The sequence below is a fragment of the Anser anser genome, assembly GCF_964211835.1.
Source record: "Anser anser genome assembly, chromosome: 8".
In the NCBI taxonomy this organism is placed as follows: Eukaryota; Metazoa; Chordata; class Aves; order Anseriformes; family Anatidae; genus Anser; species Anser anser.
The window spans coordinates 29,479,756-29,497,516 of record NC_139728.1 but is presented as its reverse complement, the minus strand read 5'-3'; the positions used below and the strand labels follow the sequence as shown (position 1 = coordinate 29,497,516).

Sequence of the window (17,761 nt, the reverse complement as noted above, 5' to 3'; positions counted from 1 at the left end):
ATCTCCTGTACATGAAGGCAGGATGCAGAATACAAGCTAGGGCTGAAAACCAGCACAATTCTATGCTAAACAAAGTCCATGCTCACGGGTGTGAACATCTTCAGTCAAAGTAGAAAGGAAGAAAACTTCAGTCAAAGTAAAAAGGAAGCTGTCTGCCACTACTTAGCTAAATCTATGTACGGGAAATACAGCTTGTAAAACAGGCTAAGTGTGATCTACATTGTGTTTTCTTTTAAGGGAGGGGAATAGCCCTGAACTCTCGGGAAACTGGATCTCAACTCCACCCCAACTGTGAATATTTTTTCTGCTTGATTTATAACAACTTCAGAGACCCGGCAGGGGAAGCATATCAACTCACCCATCAGCAGAGAGCACAAACAGAAATGCTCCCATTAAGAATTACATTCAGTAAGAGTGACAGCTTAATCCCTCTATCTTAAATGTCAAGAACTGCTAACGCAGAGACCTCAGGCAATGACCACATAGCACTGTCTTACTTGAACCTTTGGGAGAAAGGTGGCGATGTCAGCTTCCTATTCAGGAAAATCACTGACCAAGCAAACCTTAAAAGCCTGTAGGACTATAAACAGCGTTGAGAAAGGCTCACAAGCTGTCTGGCTTTAGGCTGGGACTGCTCACACTTTTGCTGCAAGTTTATAGCATCTGAGCCAGTTTATTTTCTTCTGCGCAGCTGTTATTCAGAAGGACAAGCAGCAGTTTTCCGTGCAGGTGCCCTTTTCCACTGAAAATCAAACCCTAGACTACTATGTTATTTGCAAATGCTGGAAGCAGAGGGATTAAATGGACACAAGACAGCAAGAAGGCTCAACATTAAACACCGTGGATATTTTGATGAAGTTGTATCATCTGATAAAAGGTGGAGGAGCATGCCAGAGGGGAGATTTCAGAATAACTGGAACAGAGAAATCCCCACACACCTGGTATTAACTACATCTGAAAGGAAAAAGGCCTGAATTCTGGTAAAGAGGCTTCTTGCCATAGCAGTGAATAGCTACTGCAGATCATTCACATCAAACTATTCCTTTAACTGAACTGATATTAAATTTGTGTTTGTCTTTGCTGTGCTACTTCAGCCTACAACACCCAGCCGTTATTTTGACAGGATCAAAGGCACTTCACAGGAGTGAGGTGAACCACTGCACAGGGAGGACTGCAATAGCCACCAGCACAAACCAACACTGAGTACTCCGTTGGAAATAAGTTGTTTCAAAATCCCCAAGTGCGTTTTCCAAGATGTGAGTTTTAAAGCTGTAAATATCAGACAAAAACCAGAACAGCCCTGGGAGTAGAAGCCAGATCCGTAGGTCTGTCCCCTACAGCTACAAGGCTCTCTCTAGCCCCATAGACACCACCAGACAGATGAGGAGAGCATTACGTGGGGAAGAGCTACCTGTCTCCCTGAACATACACTTCTGAGCAGTACGGACAGGTAATGCTGAACGTCCAGGTCAGAACACAGAGAGAACAGATTTTTAGGAACCTATATGGTCGAGCAGTAATAGAAAGGAGACATCAAACTGTTGGAATTATATGAATTTTAAGTGGCTATGTCACAGTTTGGCCTGTAGTTAGGTGGATGCAATCTTACCGCTACCATAGTTTTATGTATGTGGTGTAAGAAATGAGGCCTTCCACAAGAATTACAGTACTTTCCTGAGGAAGCAAAAAAAAAGTAAGCTGCATATAAAAAAAACATTCAGGAAAATATGTTTTTGGAGTTAGTTGACAAGTTGTGTTTTCCTAAGATAATATTACACGTTTCCAACAAATTTCCTACATAGCCACAAACGTTACACTAAATTAACGTTTAGTATAGATAATAAAGCTACAAGGCTTTTTGCTGACTGCAGGATTACAGACTTATCTCTTTCCCAGGGCAAGTAAAATATCATTAGTTATTTCCTTTTTAACTTTTACAATACTTTGTCCGGAGTAGTAAAATTGTCATTTCGTTTTTACAGGCTGGTTCACAGATAAAGTAGAAATCAACTAGTTGCACAGCGTGTTTCGCTGAAGCATTAGTCCCATATAAGAATCTTTCAGTAGTTAAAATAAATCCAGCTGCTGGTTCCTTGTAGGCAGAGGAAATTACAACGGTTCTGTTATGATCTTCCATTTGCAGTTCTAAATGGAACCTAAAAGATAACAGTTCAGCAACAAAAACCGAAGGCCAACTCAAAGCAAATCACTTGACTTCTAACAGAAGTTTACCTAATGCATCATGCTGCATGTACCTCCTTCTAACACTCAAATATTTTGCAATTGCTAGCGTTCACAAACCATTAACAGGCACCCAAAATCCCAAGCCAAACACTACTGTAATAAAACAGGCTATATAATGTAAAAATGTATTACTGTGTTAATGTAAAAATGCTTTACCATTGCATGATACTGAAAAACTTCTCTACTCAAGGTCAAAACAAAAGGTCTGTTTCCCATTTAAGAACAAGCCTTTGCAAGAGATGGTGTTCACTTGCCAACTTTCGTAAAAAAGATTAATCCACAACATCAATATGAATATAATTTTTCATACTAAAATACAGATTTATTTTAAGGAAGTGGATAATATTTGTATTACATTTTATAGGCCCCTATAGTTACATCTGGTCCTTATTTATTTAAATTTTATTCGGCTTGCATAATATTTTTGCTTACAGTTATATTCTCTAAGATCAGAAAAGCTCAAACCTGAAAATTCAATGGCACTATTCATTAACATTCCTTCGGTCTGCAGTCATAGACATTTGCGAGCTCTCCTTTGATTTTGAAATAATAAAACTAAGGTAATAAGATGTTTAGTGTAAAAATATATGACTTAAGTTAGAATGATAGAAAGAGCTATGTTTCTATGAATCACATGCCAAAGCAAACCAAAGTTTTTCAAAAAGTATACATGCTCATTTTAGAGGGAATAATAAAACACAGAGCTACATATTAAAATGTTAACTCTCTCACTCTCATTATTTTATTAAATAAAAAAAAATATGAAAATTTACAGTGCACAGTGCGTAACACGAGATATAAAGAATGCACAAGATCCTGAATGCATTTGAGATACGAAGCCAAAAGCCAGTGGTTTCAACTACCAGCAAGCAAGATACCCGTGAAGTCCATTTTGATATGTCCTACTGCTTTTGTGTACTGTTAGCTTAAATTTTATGGTTGATTTACACTCCTGGAAGACACCAGTTTCTTCAAGCAAGACGTCGCTAGCCATACAGTCAGCTAAACCTTTGCCAAAGATCTATCAAATATACGATTTGCAAAACTTACTGCTTTAATTCCCATTTGCGATAACTCATGTACAAAGCGGTTTGCTTTTTCATGCTGTTGCGAGCTAATGTCCTTTTGGAATTATGATGAATCCACCAGCTTCATTTTTACATTATGCAACCAGGAGTCAAAGCAATTCCTCACAATTTTGAGCTAACTATGTTTACCACTGTCATTAAGTTGCCTTCTCTTTTATAAATGTCAGTGATGCTTAACAAGTGATTGAATGTTTTTCCCTCCCAACCACAAGCTTTTCCCCTACAATACCCAAGTCATGATTAAAAACTTTGGACTTCTATTGCCATTTTTTCTTCTATTGTTCCATTCATTGTGCAATAGATTTAACAGCATCAGTATCTATAGCCAATATACTGCTAAAACCCTCCTGAGGCCAATAGCTTGCTTTTCATTTGTAGTTACAAGGTAAGCATATTCCACTAAAACAGTTGCAGTCTTAGCTGTACTTGATGACCGTATAAAAAGTTGCTCAGACCTCAGCTGTCTGTAACTGATGGAGTTATTTGTTGCCCGAATCTAAATATAACTGAGGTGGGAGAAAGATCCGCCGAGGGAGAACCTGTTTGTTTAGGAAGGCAGGAGCCGCACCAGCCCTCACGTTCAGGTGTGCCCCCCCTGCTGAACGTGCAGCACGGCACAAAGCACAGATAGCTCACTTGGCTTCGGTGTTAGCGCCAGCCTGGCTTTGGCAGCGCCGAGATCCTCGCAGGGTAATTAGCCCTCACAGCTCCAGGGGCAAACAGCGGGTCCTAACAGCTGCAATTTCAAGTCACAGTTTTCTTGATTATTCCCTTGCCCCTCCATAACAGATGGGGTTTATGCAAGGTCTGACTCACCTGGACTGACAGAATAAATCTAAATATGCTGCTGTCAAACTGCATCCCAACCACCACGAAGCCCCCCTGCCCTGCTGTAAGCCAGAAAGCCTTCTGGGCTAGCAGGGGTGATTAGGAAAGATTTTCCTCTCGCTCCTGTGCGACCAGCTCTTGCACCAACCAGCGTTAGAGCTGAGCGCAGGCATATTCTGTTACTTTTTGGAGCACTGCTTGAGTTTTCCAGTTCCCTGGCTTTGTGGATCACTTTAATTTACAGATGGAGTACCTTAAGGTTTGTTAATTGCCTTAGAAATGCTTTTTATTAAAGCCAGCTGAAAGTAAGTAAAACATTTTTACATATCCCATTCAAAGTAGACAGCCCAGCACAAAAATTCTACACAAGAGGTTTGTTGTCATTTTCAATACAAAAGACACAGGATACAGGATGCTTCTTTTCGTTCTTTCTCTGATGTTCACATCTCACACTCGACTGCCTTCCTAGCCACTCTAGCTCCAAAGAGCCCCCAGGTTACTGCTCCTACAATGTGTTTTTTTTTTTTTTTCCTTTTATATTGTAGGTGCCTCTTCAGCACTTAGCTGTGGTTTCAGGCCCCACCTGAGTCCCTGCGCTCTCCTCCCCTCCCGAGGTTTTGTAACTCAACCCAGAGGGAGTATCCACGCACCAGCCTCCACCAACCCCGAAATCTCAAATGCCCTCCGGCACGTCCAAGCATCACAGTATTTGCCCACTGTGTGGTGATGACGGGGTTAGGATGAATTAAACCCACACGCCATCTGCAGGAGCGCACAGACAACTTTTTCAAACAATTCCTTGATGCCCCGCTCTCAGATGATTTAAAATGAAAACCTCATAAAAACTTTCTGGAAAAAGAGTTTCAGAGGAAAAAGCCCATTACTTGAAACCAAACCATTTGCCTGGAAACAACTTGTGCAGAGCGCCCTGAAACAAAAGCGGGATAGCTAAGGAAGGGCTCCTAGCTCCATGGTGAGCACCCGGACGGTGCGGTGCCGCTGGTGCTATGCCCCAGGGCTGCCCCCTCCGTCCCAGGGCAGCCGGCCACGGAGGCTGGCTGGCTGCCGCGACTGCCGACGCCTGAAAGCTCAACTCCACATCCAGCCAAGAGTCCCGGCATGCTCGGGCTCGGAGCTGGACGCCCAGGCACGGGGACAGCCCTGCCCAGCTCCCGGAGCCCCCCTGACGCTCCGGCAGGCCTGCTGCATTCATGGGGCCCGAGCGGGTGTCCCATGGCTGGAGCGGTGCAGGCGCCCTGGGAGCGCTGGCAGCTGCCGAGTGACAATGACACTCCTGTCAGGTTTATGGCTGCCATTAGCAGTGGCGGGGCTGACAAGCTTTTATAGGGTCGTTCAGCAAGCAGGGGGGCGGGAGGGCAGGATGGTGTCCTGGGGAGCGGAGTTAGAGCCCCAAAACCTCATTTTGGGATGTTTCTGAAAACACTGTGTTTTTTTTTTATTTTTTAATTCCCACTCTGAGAGTTACTTTTACAAGTTTGATTGGACTACAACCAAAAAAAAAAATCTTCTCACAAATTGAAAGCCCTGTACCCCAGCCAGCTCTGCTCCGCAGTTTAATTGCTTTAAAGGAGAGGCCATGTGTTGTGTTCTCCCTGGGGTGCAGGAGAAGGTGAAATGAAAGACGCTGGAGAAAAAAATAATCAACCCTCAGAATAAAAGGAAATAGGACAGCTTAAGAGCTACAGCAGTCTAGATCCCAACAACATAAGGACAACTATCCAGGCCAATCCTTTCTTCCCTGTGCCTTTTCTAGGAGCACATCCTTCCAGCTGATGCTCTCCAGCTCCCATAAGTATGCAGCCACAATCCTTGCTTGCAAATACAGGCAACTCGGAAAGTTTTGCAGGTTTAACGGGATGGTCATCTTCTCAACAACAACAAACGTTTTACGGGTGTTAAGACATCACTTTCCCACCTCCTGAACAACCTTTACTTGGTGATTTCTGACGGGATTCCCAAGGTCACGATTTAAAAGCCACACTCCGTGTTTCATTAGGAAGCGTCCCGTTAGCAGCCTGCCAAGTTTATTCCAAAAAGCTGGGACTAATTAAAAAAAGATCCAAAATATTCAGAAGCGAGCCTTCCCATCACATGCAAACTGCTGCTGTGTATCAGCGTTGACTACCAGCAGCCAGCTTAGCATTTTTAGATGAAGTGCATTTTATTACCACAGCCTCCCTCCGGCCCCAGGGCTGATAAATGACTTCTGAGCTACTAGGGACTGGGGTTCAGGGCCTTCGCTTTTAGCAGCCACTTGCACACCTCTGCAGGTATGAAATACATAGCACAGTAGGAAAGGACAAAGACGCAGGTGTGAGTGTCCTGTTTTCTCACAGGACAACCAGGCAGAAGAACAAGTTTCTGCAGCCATGTGGCACACACAGGCACCAAGCCATGGAGTTGCTCCTGTTCTGACTTCTGTCTCCGGGGGAACACATTTCCATGGTCTCATCACAGCATCTCACCTCTGTGGTCTGTGCGTGCTACCTCAACTGTATGAGCATGGAAGGCAGTAAATCCCTATTTCATGTCTGCAGAAATAAGCTATGAGTGGTTCTATTCCCATTCCTCTGACCTGGATTTGACAACTCCCATTTCAAAAACAGCTTTAAAAAGAAACAAAAAACATCTCAGAAAAACAAACACAAAACTGCTGAAACCAATCACAGCTTAGTATTGAATTAATTAATAATGATTAATTACACCTTAATTAATATAACTTCACTGCACTGCAGAAAACAGTGGCTCATGGATACTCAACTTCTGCCACATGACCAGACCTTTGGAAGTGATAAACTTCGGTGGCATCTGAGCATAATACATGCATAAGCAGTGAAGCTGTAAGTCAGCCTTTTTTGAAATATGTCCATCTATATCATAGTTAAAAAAAAAATCATGGAGAGTAAGAAAAAATATATCACTCTGCTCCAGGTATATAGGTATTTTATTTCTTCTCTAGTCCAAGAAACCCCCAAAAGACAGGCATTTTCTTACAGTCCTGAGTAGCATCTTCTTTCACTTGTCCTCATTCTGTTATGTAAACTATTTCAGATCTTTACTGAAGGGCTTTTTTCTTTCATTTTTTTTTTCTTTTTGCCTTCATGGTGAAAAAAAGCATCAAAATAATTTGGGAATAATTTGAGGGAGATCACTACTACAAGACAGACTGATGTTGATCCTACCAGCTGAAGACACTTCACTGGCTACCTGCTGTAAGGAGAACAGCGTGCATGCACTGTTTTGGTTGGATAAGCAAGTTATGGAGAATCCCAGAGAGGGTCTCTGCATATGGTGAATTATTAGATTAGACTGTGGTCTCACAAATGTAACTTGTTTCCTATGAAATAACATTGCTTGCCTTTGAATGAGCAGATTAAGAAATATGACAAGAAACAGGGACTCATTTTGGTAGGTCCAAAATGCACGGATTAGAAATGTTGGAAATCAGACCTGCCTCCCTCCATGAATTTCACGGTTACTGCAATCAACTGCATAGATCATAAACTCCTACAAAGACACTTTAATGAATAAAGTAATGAAAGTACAATACTTAACCAAAACCATTTACTCAGTTTAAAGAACAAAATCCTCTGCGTTTTTCTCATCTGCTCCGTAAAGTAGATATTTATAATTTTCATTTATTTATATGAAAATCTCATGAAAGACATGTACCAGATTGTGTCTGACAGACTGCCATGTATTATTTCCAAGTTCCAGTTAAATGAAAAAGCAGAGAGATGACTAATACTGAAATTCCTATTTGAATTTACTCAACACTGAGAAGCTAGGAAAAAAAAAAAGGACTAGACACAAACCAGTGCATGGCTGGACATAGTGAAAACCATACAGGCTGATTTAACCTTTGGCATAACTCAGATCTATCTCCATGTGAAACAGAGCAATTCATCCAAACTCCACACATCCAGAGACTTGGATAAGTGGGATAGAAAGCTGAACCTTTTCCAATTTCAGCTTTAATGCTGTAAAAGATACAGCCTGTGCTTTGCAAAATAAAACCACCTTATTACTTCCACTTTTTTTCTTGGTCTGGAAAAAGATTGCTACATTGCAACTGTTTAAAATCTCTGGCTGCTGACACTCACAGCACTTTATTGTTTAATGATGAACAACCATGATATTTTTGGGAACAGAACAATTGCACGTAACAGAGCAGGCTCTGTTGTCTTACATCTCTCTGCTGCAGTGGATTCAGGAGAATGCAGTAAAGTCACCTCTGCAACAGACTAGTTTACTGAAAGAACTGAAGTTGACATTTAAAAAATAAGCTGACATTCTCTTATACTGTAATACAGCATCTCTTAAATGTAGAGAGGAGTGGAAACAGCAACAGCAGAGGTAGAAATGGCGTTAGCATAACTAACTTGCTGAGTTTACACTTGAACTGATATATTTTAAGGTAGCTGAAAATAATTTTTGTTTAAACAACATAGCCAAGGGCAGATTAAACTAAAAGACACAGAAAACAATAAAAGATTGCCTTTGATTTACCTCTGTTAAGCTGGATGGGAGATGTATCACATTTTGTTTAAATATCTACTAAACATTTATATTCTGAAGATGTAGGTGTAACCTTGCTGAAGTAGTTCTACCTCTGTGACACTCTCTTTTAGTCTAATCATTCTGGTAACTTACCTGCATGAAACTCTGAATTCACACTCGTTAAAAACATAACATATATTTGTAAACTCTGACCATAGCAGAAAGCACTTCTGAAACACAGACCTTTCAATTTAAATGCAACAGAAAATGACTGACGTGATACAAGGCAAAATTATCCAAGTGTTATTGAAGATTGTGGTTTCTGGTTTCTCCTCCCCATACTGACCAACGCAGTAGGGTAGTAACAGACTAGTGGCATAATTAGTTTCTTTACCTCTTATTCTTTATCAGAGACATTAATATATTAGTTTAAAAGAAGCTCACCAGGGGAGTATCTTTCCCTCCGACAATGCTGAGTCCAAGCCCTGACCGACCCTTAGATATCTCTATAGTCATCTCCTGCCCAGGAACAATAGGACATGTTGCTGGATCCACAGGCAACAGAGGTGGAAAGACACCTAAGAATGTGGATAAGGAAAGAAATAAGTCACACCATCACATGAGAAAAAAAAAAAGGAATCATATGAGAGTAACTAATTAAGCTCTCTTATTTTGCTCTTCATCTTTACAAATCTAAACCAAAGTTGACAATTACTCTGAGTCACTTCTGAAATCTCTAAATTGGACCATGTCCAAAGCTCTAGGAGTAAATATTCAGAATAAATGTCTGGTAGGACACTGAATTCAGATACAACCTATACAATTCAGATCACGATGGCAATGTGTATTCCATTCAGGGTAGATAAGGTCATGTCCCAGATTGCCTTTACTTCTGTCTTTATTTTAATTAAAAAGAGGAGCAAAAGCCCTCTGTACACAAAAGTCATGAGAAGCATGCAAAGACATCTTCAGGCTCTCAAAAATTATAAAAATGAGAGAAAAGTACAAACATTTTATAAAATAAATTAAAATAGTACATTGGATGCTCAAAGTAAAAAATCTCAGCAAAAGTTATCCACACACACAAAAAATATCCTGGATTAGGGTGCTTAATTCACACAATAATGTTGAAAAAATAGAAACTGGTTCATACTGCGGCTGGTGACTTCTGTGTCTGGAGGAAGATAAGTAGGTGCTGACACCAGGGGTATCTCCTGCAAGTTGACGGGTACTTTTGTTGAAGATTTAGATTGCTTGATCTGGTTGAGAACCTAAAATTGAAGCACAGCAGAAGCAAAACAGATCAGTTATTGAGCACAGAAATGCATATTATGCATTAGTTGTCAATCAGCATTAGTTGTCAATTAGTGCACCCTACTATATCTACTAAGTCAACAGAAGGGAAACATGTAAGAAGCATAGGTGATGAACTGAAAACATTCACTTTGAAAATAAATAGCAAATCAGAAGTCTGAATAACTGTGCTTCCAGCAATCATGCGTAGGAAGTAGGAACAGAACTTCACCTTTTGTCAGTGGTGCCTCTCATGCCAAACAACATTTTTTTCTTTTAAAGAGCAAAGAACATCCTTGACATTAGCCTGTAGGACTATTTTGATATACTTAAAGAGAAGTAATTTTTGAAGTTTACCCCCAAGAAAATTATTTTAGTATTTCTCCAGTTAGCCCCTCTCCCCCATAAATCACACAACCTTCAACTAAATACAACCCCCTTAATGGTCAACAAAAATACACAAACATTTTCTGGGAGCTGCTCCTCCGCTTCCGACTGATCCACCAACATTGGTTTGTCAGCTTTACATTTCACATTCTAAAAGGTCAAAAAAAGAAAGCGAGGTGTATTGAAAATGTTATACTAGCTTTAATAAAATATCCTCCAAAACCAGAAATTACTGGTCTGGTTAAACACAGTGACATTTCATCATACAAGTACACTTCTAGCACACGAAGTTGAATTCCAAAACTTAGAATTACTTAGAGTTACTTAGAGAAAAACTGAGAGTTACTTAGAACAGAACTTAGAATTACTAAAAATTAGTATGAATACAGAAATTACCAGGAATTACTAAAAGCATACAATTTAAGGAAGAGATTTTCGGGGAGGAGACTATTACGTATCGTTTATATAGCTCCTAAAAATATGAAGTGATAAAGAAGATGGAAGGCCATTCTCCAGGGTGACCAGGACAGCAATTCCCATACTATGTGGAAACAGACAGGTACTCACATGTCTATCTTCTGACACACCTTTCGTGGTAGCCCTCAGCAGCACTGAGCGTGCTGCCTGCACTTCAAGTAACTGCTTAAAATGCATCGCCCAGCCTCATTATAAGCATCTCAAACAATGGCACTTCAATCACGGGCTTCACTTGTATCCTAATTTCTTTCCATACCTTTACAATGCACTAAAGAATATTTTTCTCCTACAACTGCCTCCAGATAGTTAGTGTCTTTCTTTTTTTCTTTTTTTTTTTTAACCTCTATACCAAACTTAGGCCACTTTGATCACAGCATAAGATTTAGTTATCTTACTTCATTTAAAAAAAAAATGATAAACAGCCAAATTTTCAAAAAAGCTGATTACCAGCTTCAAAAGACAGAGATATTCTGCACCTCAGAAGAACGTCTAATTAAGATGACAATTCATACAAAAGAAAACATAAATCAAAATTTAGGTAACCAGGCTTGAAAATACTGGCCTTGTTTCCTGAAGTTTTATTACACTGAAACATGCCAAGCCCCACAGGCTTTTTTTCTGCATTTTTTTCTTGCTCTAAGCATACAATTATAACTATTATCCAAACGGATAACAAGAAAATAAGATAAAGTGATCTCATTATATTATCAGAAGTGTCAGGGGAGAAGCAGGAAGATTGCTTTGTCACCTTATGAGAGAGTGTTTTGATGAGCAATAAAAAATGCCATACTTTCCTTTTTCATTCTGATATGTGCCTAAAACTTCAACCTGCACATCAAGTAAGCGTTGTACATCACCTTTAAAGCCCTTTAATCCTTTCTATGATGGAGGTGTCTTGATAAAATGAGAAGGTTTTGCAGCCCCTCAAACGCTGAATTGTGCACTCAGCTTTTGTCATAGGCCTGTGACCCAACTGGCTTAATTTAATTCAATTCCCCCAAGCACATCCAGAAGCATTTTTGTGAAGCTCCTCCTCTTTGCCAATAATTCAAGGACATCTTTTCTGTTTGTATTAAAGACAGATCATTGATCCAAGTTCAAATCTTGTAGGCAAAGTGAATCCATTCTCACCTAACATCAGTTTAAGTATTTATTATTATTAACAAGAACACTATAATTATTAAGTATCTACCTACAGGACAGCAAACGACACATACACTACCAGGACATTAATGATGCGAGGTGTTTCAGAGCACATTCAATGACTCTTCAAGCCATTTTCACCTCTGTAAAGTTAAAAGTGTTGAGTCTCCCCCAAAGCCCCCAACTATCAATTCTTTTCCAGCAACACCTTGTAGAGGCCAGGACAGCAACCATCCTCAGAAAACCACCACCTGCCATCAGGACATCTCAGCGTGGCAGCTAATGAGCGTGCCGACTTTGCCTAACACTTCCGTTGGCTCCAGTCCAGAAATAAAGTTGTTTTCTTTCCCCGTCTTATCATCCGAGTCTACAATGATGTCCATTATACAACTTTCTACTTTTTAAAGTGATGAAGTGACAACAAAAAGTATCTCGGGAGAGACTGACAAATTTATCAGCAACACAAAGTGACTTGAATTTTTTATTTCTGCTGTCATTTGGTGAGCCGTCCTGTCTGTGCTTTGAGCTGTATGCACTTGCAAAAGATCTGCTGATAAGCACATACTTTTTATTTACTCAGTGAACTTGATCTTACATGTTGACTTTCACATTCCTGATTTCTCCTGACATATGCCTGAGAAATTCAGTAACAATGGTGAACTAATGTTAGGCTCTGGTAGCAACACACTGTGGAAAATAAAGCATTATTTTCTTTTGCCTCGGTCACTAAAAGATTGCAACAGAAATCTCTTCTCCTCAAAATAACGAGCTGCTGTATGTTGGACTGCAGTGTCGAAGCCTTAATGCCAGTATGACCCATATCCACTGAAGGGACTGATTACAACCAAATAATAGCAGCATTTACAAAAATAAGATACCATTCTTAAAAATATTTGCCATGTAACTTTAAAATCTTGATCGAAAGCACTATCTGAAATTCTGAAGCTAGTCTCTAGCATTTTTCATCCGTTTGTGCCTCCATTTTGAGGGCTGGCCCAACTGAGGCCACAAGGAACTGAGCAGTTGGATCTGGAGGCATTCAAATACTTTTCTAATTCCACCTCCTAGTACTTAACTTTTCAGTAGTTATTTATCTAACGGAAAAAAAATCAGGAAGATCCCTCTAAGTGAATAGCCACTGAATAGGGGCAGGGCAATGCAGCAGCCAGAGGACTGATGCATTCACTGCCTCCTGGTACCGCCACAGAGCTGGGACAGGTTGCCTCCCGTCTGCACCTCGGCAGGGATAATACTATGGGCCTGCTGGACACTGTGTTTTGAATTCCAAAGATAAATGGCAAATTGTAGCAGCTGGTTGCTGTTATATGATAAATTTAAGTGGAAAGATAAGCTGGTACAGGGAGTCAAAACAAAAAAATAAATAAAGTACTCTGCTGATGCTCTCCACAAACATATCCCTTTGTCTTCTCTTACTTTTCTGCTGTCTTATATAGGACCACTCTTACCATCAACACTTTTTCATTTTATTTTTATCTTTCAGTCTAAAATACTGAAACTGCTACCATTTGGCTCAACTGTTCACTTCTTTCTTGATTCATCACATTTGAAAAGACGCTGCCAATATATTTTGTCCTCTGTTGTCCCAGGGGCATCTTCCCTCCGTGCCTATCTTGGATTGCTGCATTTCTTCTTCCCATTTTTATTTTTTGCATTAAATTCATGCTCCCTCTATTAGCTTCCAAAAAACTACACAGCACATATCCTATACCAAGTTCATTCTTTACAACATATTTTGTATCTTTTTATCCACTTTTGTGCAGTTGTTCTCATTACTTTGTAACCCATCTTTTTTTTTTTTTTTTGCCAAGTTGAGCAAGAGCAGCAATAAGAAAAAGTGAGTAACACCCGTAAACAAATACAAGAAAACCCTTGATACATTTATGTTCCAGCCCATCAAGGGAGAACTCTGAACAAGGCAAACGAATATGAACTCAAATAATTAAACTTCTTTGTAACCCATTAGGAACACAAATCCATTTTACATGTTTGGTTAATTCTGATGCTCGAATACCATGTACTACCTCCTAACTCTTACAGTTCATGGGCTCATTAAGTATTTACTAGTTGCAGGACATCATATATATTCAACTCATATTTGGAAAAAAACATGATGGAGCAGGAAGAAGAAATTGGGAAAACAAGTATCAGATTTCCTTTGTGAAGGCCTGCACACAAACTGCGCACACAGCAAATCTCAGTGAATGCACTCCTTGAAAAAAGAGTGGACTGTTGGGCAAAAAGATTGTCTCAGCAAATTTTATGTACCTCTAGGTTAGTCACTCTTCGGCATGTTTAGTAGTTTTCCATTTCAAACTTTTAATACAGAGTCCAAAAAAAGAGATTAAAGCTGAACCCTGAAGGACTTTGATTTCTGATAACGCACGATCCTGACATACTAAACAACAAAAACCCTATTTGTATCAACGAGAAGTTCAGTATTTATTACAGTGCATACTGACAGTAACACATTAAACCAGAAGTTATGGGCTTGATGTAGAAATTACTGAAAGTAACTCTATAGCTATGTTATTCAGGAGGCAAGACTAGATTATGATAATAGTCATTTTGGCCTTAGAATTTATGAAGCTATGAATATAAAGAAGAAAATGATTTACAGACCATGCTTTTTTCTGAAGTTTGTCATACATGGATAGCAAGAGTAGAAACTGAATCCGCCTAACTGAGAAAGCAATCAAGAGAGAGACAAAATGCTACATAAAAACACTTAAACTCAGTATTTTTACTAATTATACCGAGGTCTTAATTCATGAAAATACGTGAAGAGAACTTATGTACGTAAAGCAGGAAGTTGGATTCTGCTCTTACATGCTCTGGATATTATTCAACAAAAGTATGCTGTAATACACCAACTGAAACACAGGTAAAAAGCAAATCAAGCCAATGAGCTGGCATTTTCTAAGCTGTGATTGTTACTAAGCAATGGTGTAAGTATTCACTTACAGCTTTATTGCATTCCTCATCAGTCAGGCTTTTCATGACAACATCCAGACTTGGGTCTTCTTCACTGCTTGCAGTTTCGGTGCCACCATGATCCTGGTAGAAAGGATTGATAACAGTTTTTAAACAGATTTATGATTCCCCATAACAGCTAAAGAAAAAAAATAGACAATTTTACCTTTTCTTTTGTTTTTCTAAACAAGTAGCAGCATGAAAAAGTAAAAAGATCCACAATTAAAGCATCCTACTGTCAGGAGACAAATAAGCGATACAAGTTTTGAAAGACAGACCTCAGTCTCCAGCCATCCCCAAGTACCAGGAGGTGGTCCAATACCATGAGGTAGCACCTAGGAGCAGATCTGGGTCAATTTTCAAAGCCAGACCAAACCACATCGAGTGTGAAAACCACTGAGTTTGGATTAAGGGACCCCCGCCAGACTTCTGCAGAGGGGATGAGTTTCACACATGCTCAATGCATTAAAAAGGAATCTAAGTTTCCCTTCGTGCAGTCCAAGCGGGTTGGTACCAGTGGGACTGAGGGCTCTGCCCCGGAGGAATCGCCAAAGCCAAAGCTCCTCTAGACAGAGCGTGTGGCCACCAAGCTCTGCAGGCTGAAGCCAGCACTGGAGCACAGCCTCCAACCTCAACTGCAAATGGGACCTCAGGACTCAGTTTCTTCTGCATATTACGGCACAAATACTGCAAATAGCATTCAAAGACAACTAATGGAGAACGAATTATTGAAGTTAGTGGACCAAAAGACATCAGCATCTTCACCAAGATGTGCTCCAGAACCACCTCCTACATGAACTCTGGCTTTGAACCTGTGCCGCACGCCTACACTGCACCCAAGGTATAACAAGTTTCTCTCTTTCTGAAGAGGATTCCAAACAAAAATGGCCTTTAGAACATAAAATAGCACCATACTAGGTAGAAAAGCTTTTCTGATCAGGACTTTCTGCTATTTTCTCTATATAATAAGAAGCATGTATTTGCAAGAAAAAATATCTTTCCCGTACCAATAATAAAGTTTAGATAGAGAAGAAATGGCATCTTTTCATGAAAAGATTGAGATAGAATTTAAAGTTTAAATTATCACTAATTTAGCCACATGCAAAATGTCAGGTGGTAATTTTCCTTCCCTTTTAAAAACTGACCAGGTCCTGAATCTGATATTTTTGATCTATTATTTTGATTTACTTTATCTTAAAGTAGTTCAAATACACTCAAGCCTTTGATCCAACTTTGGAGCTGCTCTCTCTTCCAATGCAAGATAAACTACATACAACAAATCAATTTTTAAGATCTTCCGAAGAAAAATTATTGCTGAACTGTCATGAGACATTTTACCTTATAGTGCACAACTGCAATTATGCAAATGTCTCGACCACTGCATGAGGAGTAAACCACCCCTGTCCTTACAAGGCTTACTCTGTTCAGGACCGCAGCAGAAAGTGTCGCTCCCCCAACTAAACAGGTTACGGTGGGGTGGCTTTCTGATTGATGAAACATTTTTGAAACGGATCTTTTAGCACAACGAATTGTTACTCTGTTTTTGGTGGTATGCCTGCAACATTACACCACAATGTAACCTTATCCTGCCTTGCAACTCCATGCAATGAAGCAAGACCTTGTTTTAAGGCATATTTACTGTTTGTCATGTTCTGTATTAAAATGCCTTGATGAAGAGAGAAAGATAAGATGAAGATTAACACAATAGCATATGGTAACTATGGCTCCCTGATATTCTGTTACTTTAGCTAGGCTGTTTAATACGATCTGACAAGATTCATGTACAGTATATGAATCACAATGTTAAATATTTATTTGGTATTTCAAGATATAAAGCACAGTCTTTTTTTTTTTAAGCACACAAATAGCTGACAAAGGAAAGCAATGTCAAGTTCTATACAACATCTTTTGGTTACATTTATGTTATGGAATAAAAAGGTACTAGACTAGAAGTAAAACCCAGCATTTACTTCTAAAACCAGACACAATGCAAATAATACGAGCTTGCCAGTACAGCATGAAACTCAACTCTCAACTCAGAGCATCTACCTTGAAAGGCGAACGTCGCACATGAGACCGAGCTTTTTGGTTTCCACGTGCTGGTGGAGTCTAGTTACGGTCATTTGACCACAGACCAAAATGTGACTAAACAAAGCTTAGTATGACCCAAAGACACAAATATTAAACAAAGCTGGGAACAAATGCAGGTATTAAAGAGCCAACAAAAATAGAATGAACTTGGGCTCTGTTAATTGTAATTTGCAATCCCTGAGCTGCACCTGGAGCATGCTGCTTTGATGGGGGAGAAAAAGAAAAGCCAAAGCACTGCCCCCAGGTGACTCAGATCCAAACAAAAACCAAGCAGCTCTCACCCAGCACAGTGCAACAACTCTTGACCAGAGCTAGGCCTGGACGGAAGCAGCCAGCAGTGGCAATATAATCCAACAGAAATAGCAAGCGTGTGGGCAGGAAATGCATCCAGCACTAACCAGGGTGGCCCAGTGCTGCAGGATAACAGCGATGCCTGCTGAAATATCACAAGTTTAATGCACCTGAATTCGTCTGTTCAAGGCAAGACCAAACCCCAAATAAATTATAAAACGTCTTTTGCTTTACTAGCTCAAATAGAAATAGAATTAAGAAGCAACAGCAAGGCTAACCATGTGCTTTATCTAGAAAATGTAGTTACGCTGTATTGAGACGTCAAAATGCTACCAGTGTGGTGACACCGTGGGGACTCACGGTGCACAAGAGAGCAATCAGCCTACACTGGGGCTGAGACAGCAAGC

The 17,761-nt window shown here is 39.9% G+C and overlaps 1 protein-coding gene across 13 annotated transcripts in view; it reads right to left on the bottom strand.

Moving 5' to 3' along the window:
- PATJ (PATJ crumbs cell polarity complex component) overlaps positions 1–17,761 on the bottom strand; it is a 150,461-nt gene that overhangs the window by 24,246 nt on the left and 108,454 nt on the right. For all 13 annotated transcript variants that reach the window (XM_083846090.1, XM_083846091.1, XM_083846089.1 and 10 more), the window contains 4 exons: positions 14,964–15,056; positions 10,440–10,511; positions 9,835–9,952; positions 9,126–9,259 (listed from right to left, as the gene is read on the bottom strand). In XM_083846090.1, coding sequence (XP_083702216.1) covers positions 9,126–9,259; positions 9,835–9,952; positions 10,440–10,511; positions 14,964–15,056 — 417 coding nt within the window. The remainder of the gene's footprint in view (positions 1–9,125; positions 9,260–9,834; positions 9,953–10,439; positions 10,512–14,963; positions 15,057–17,761) is intronic.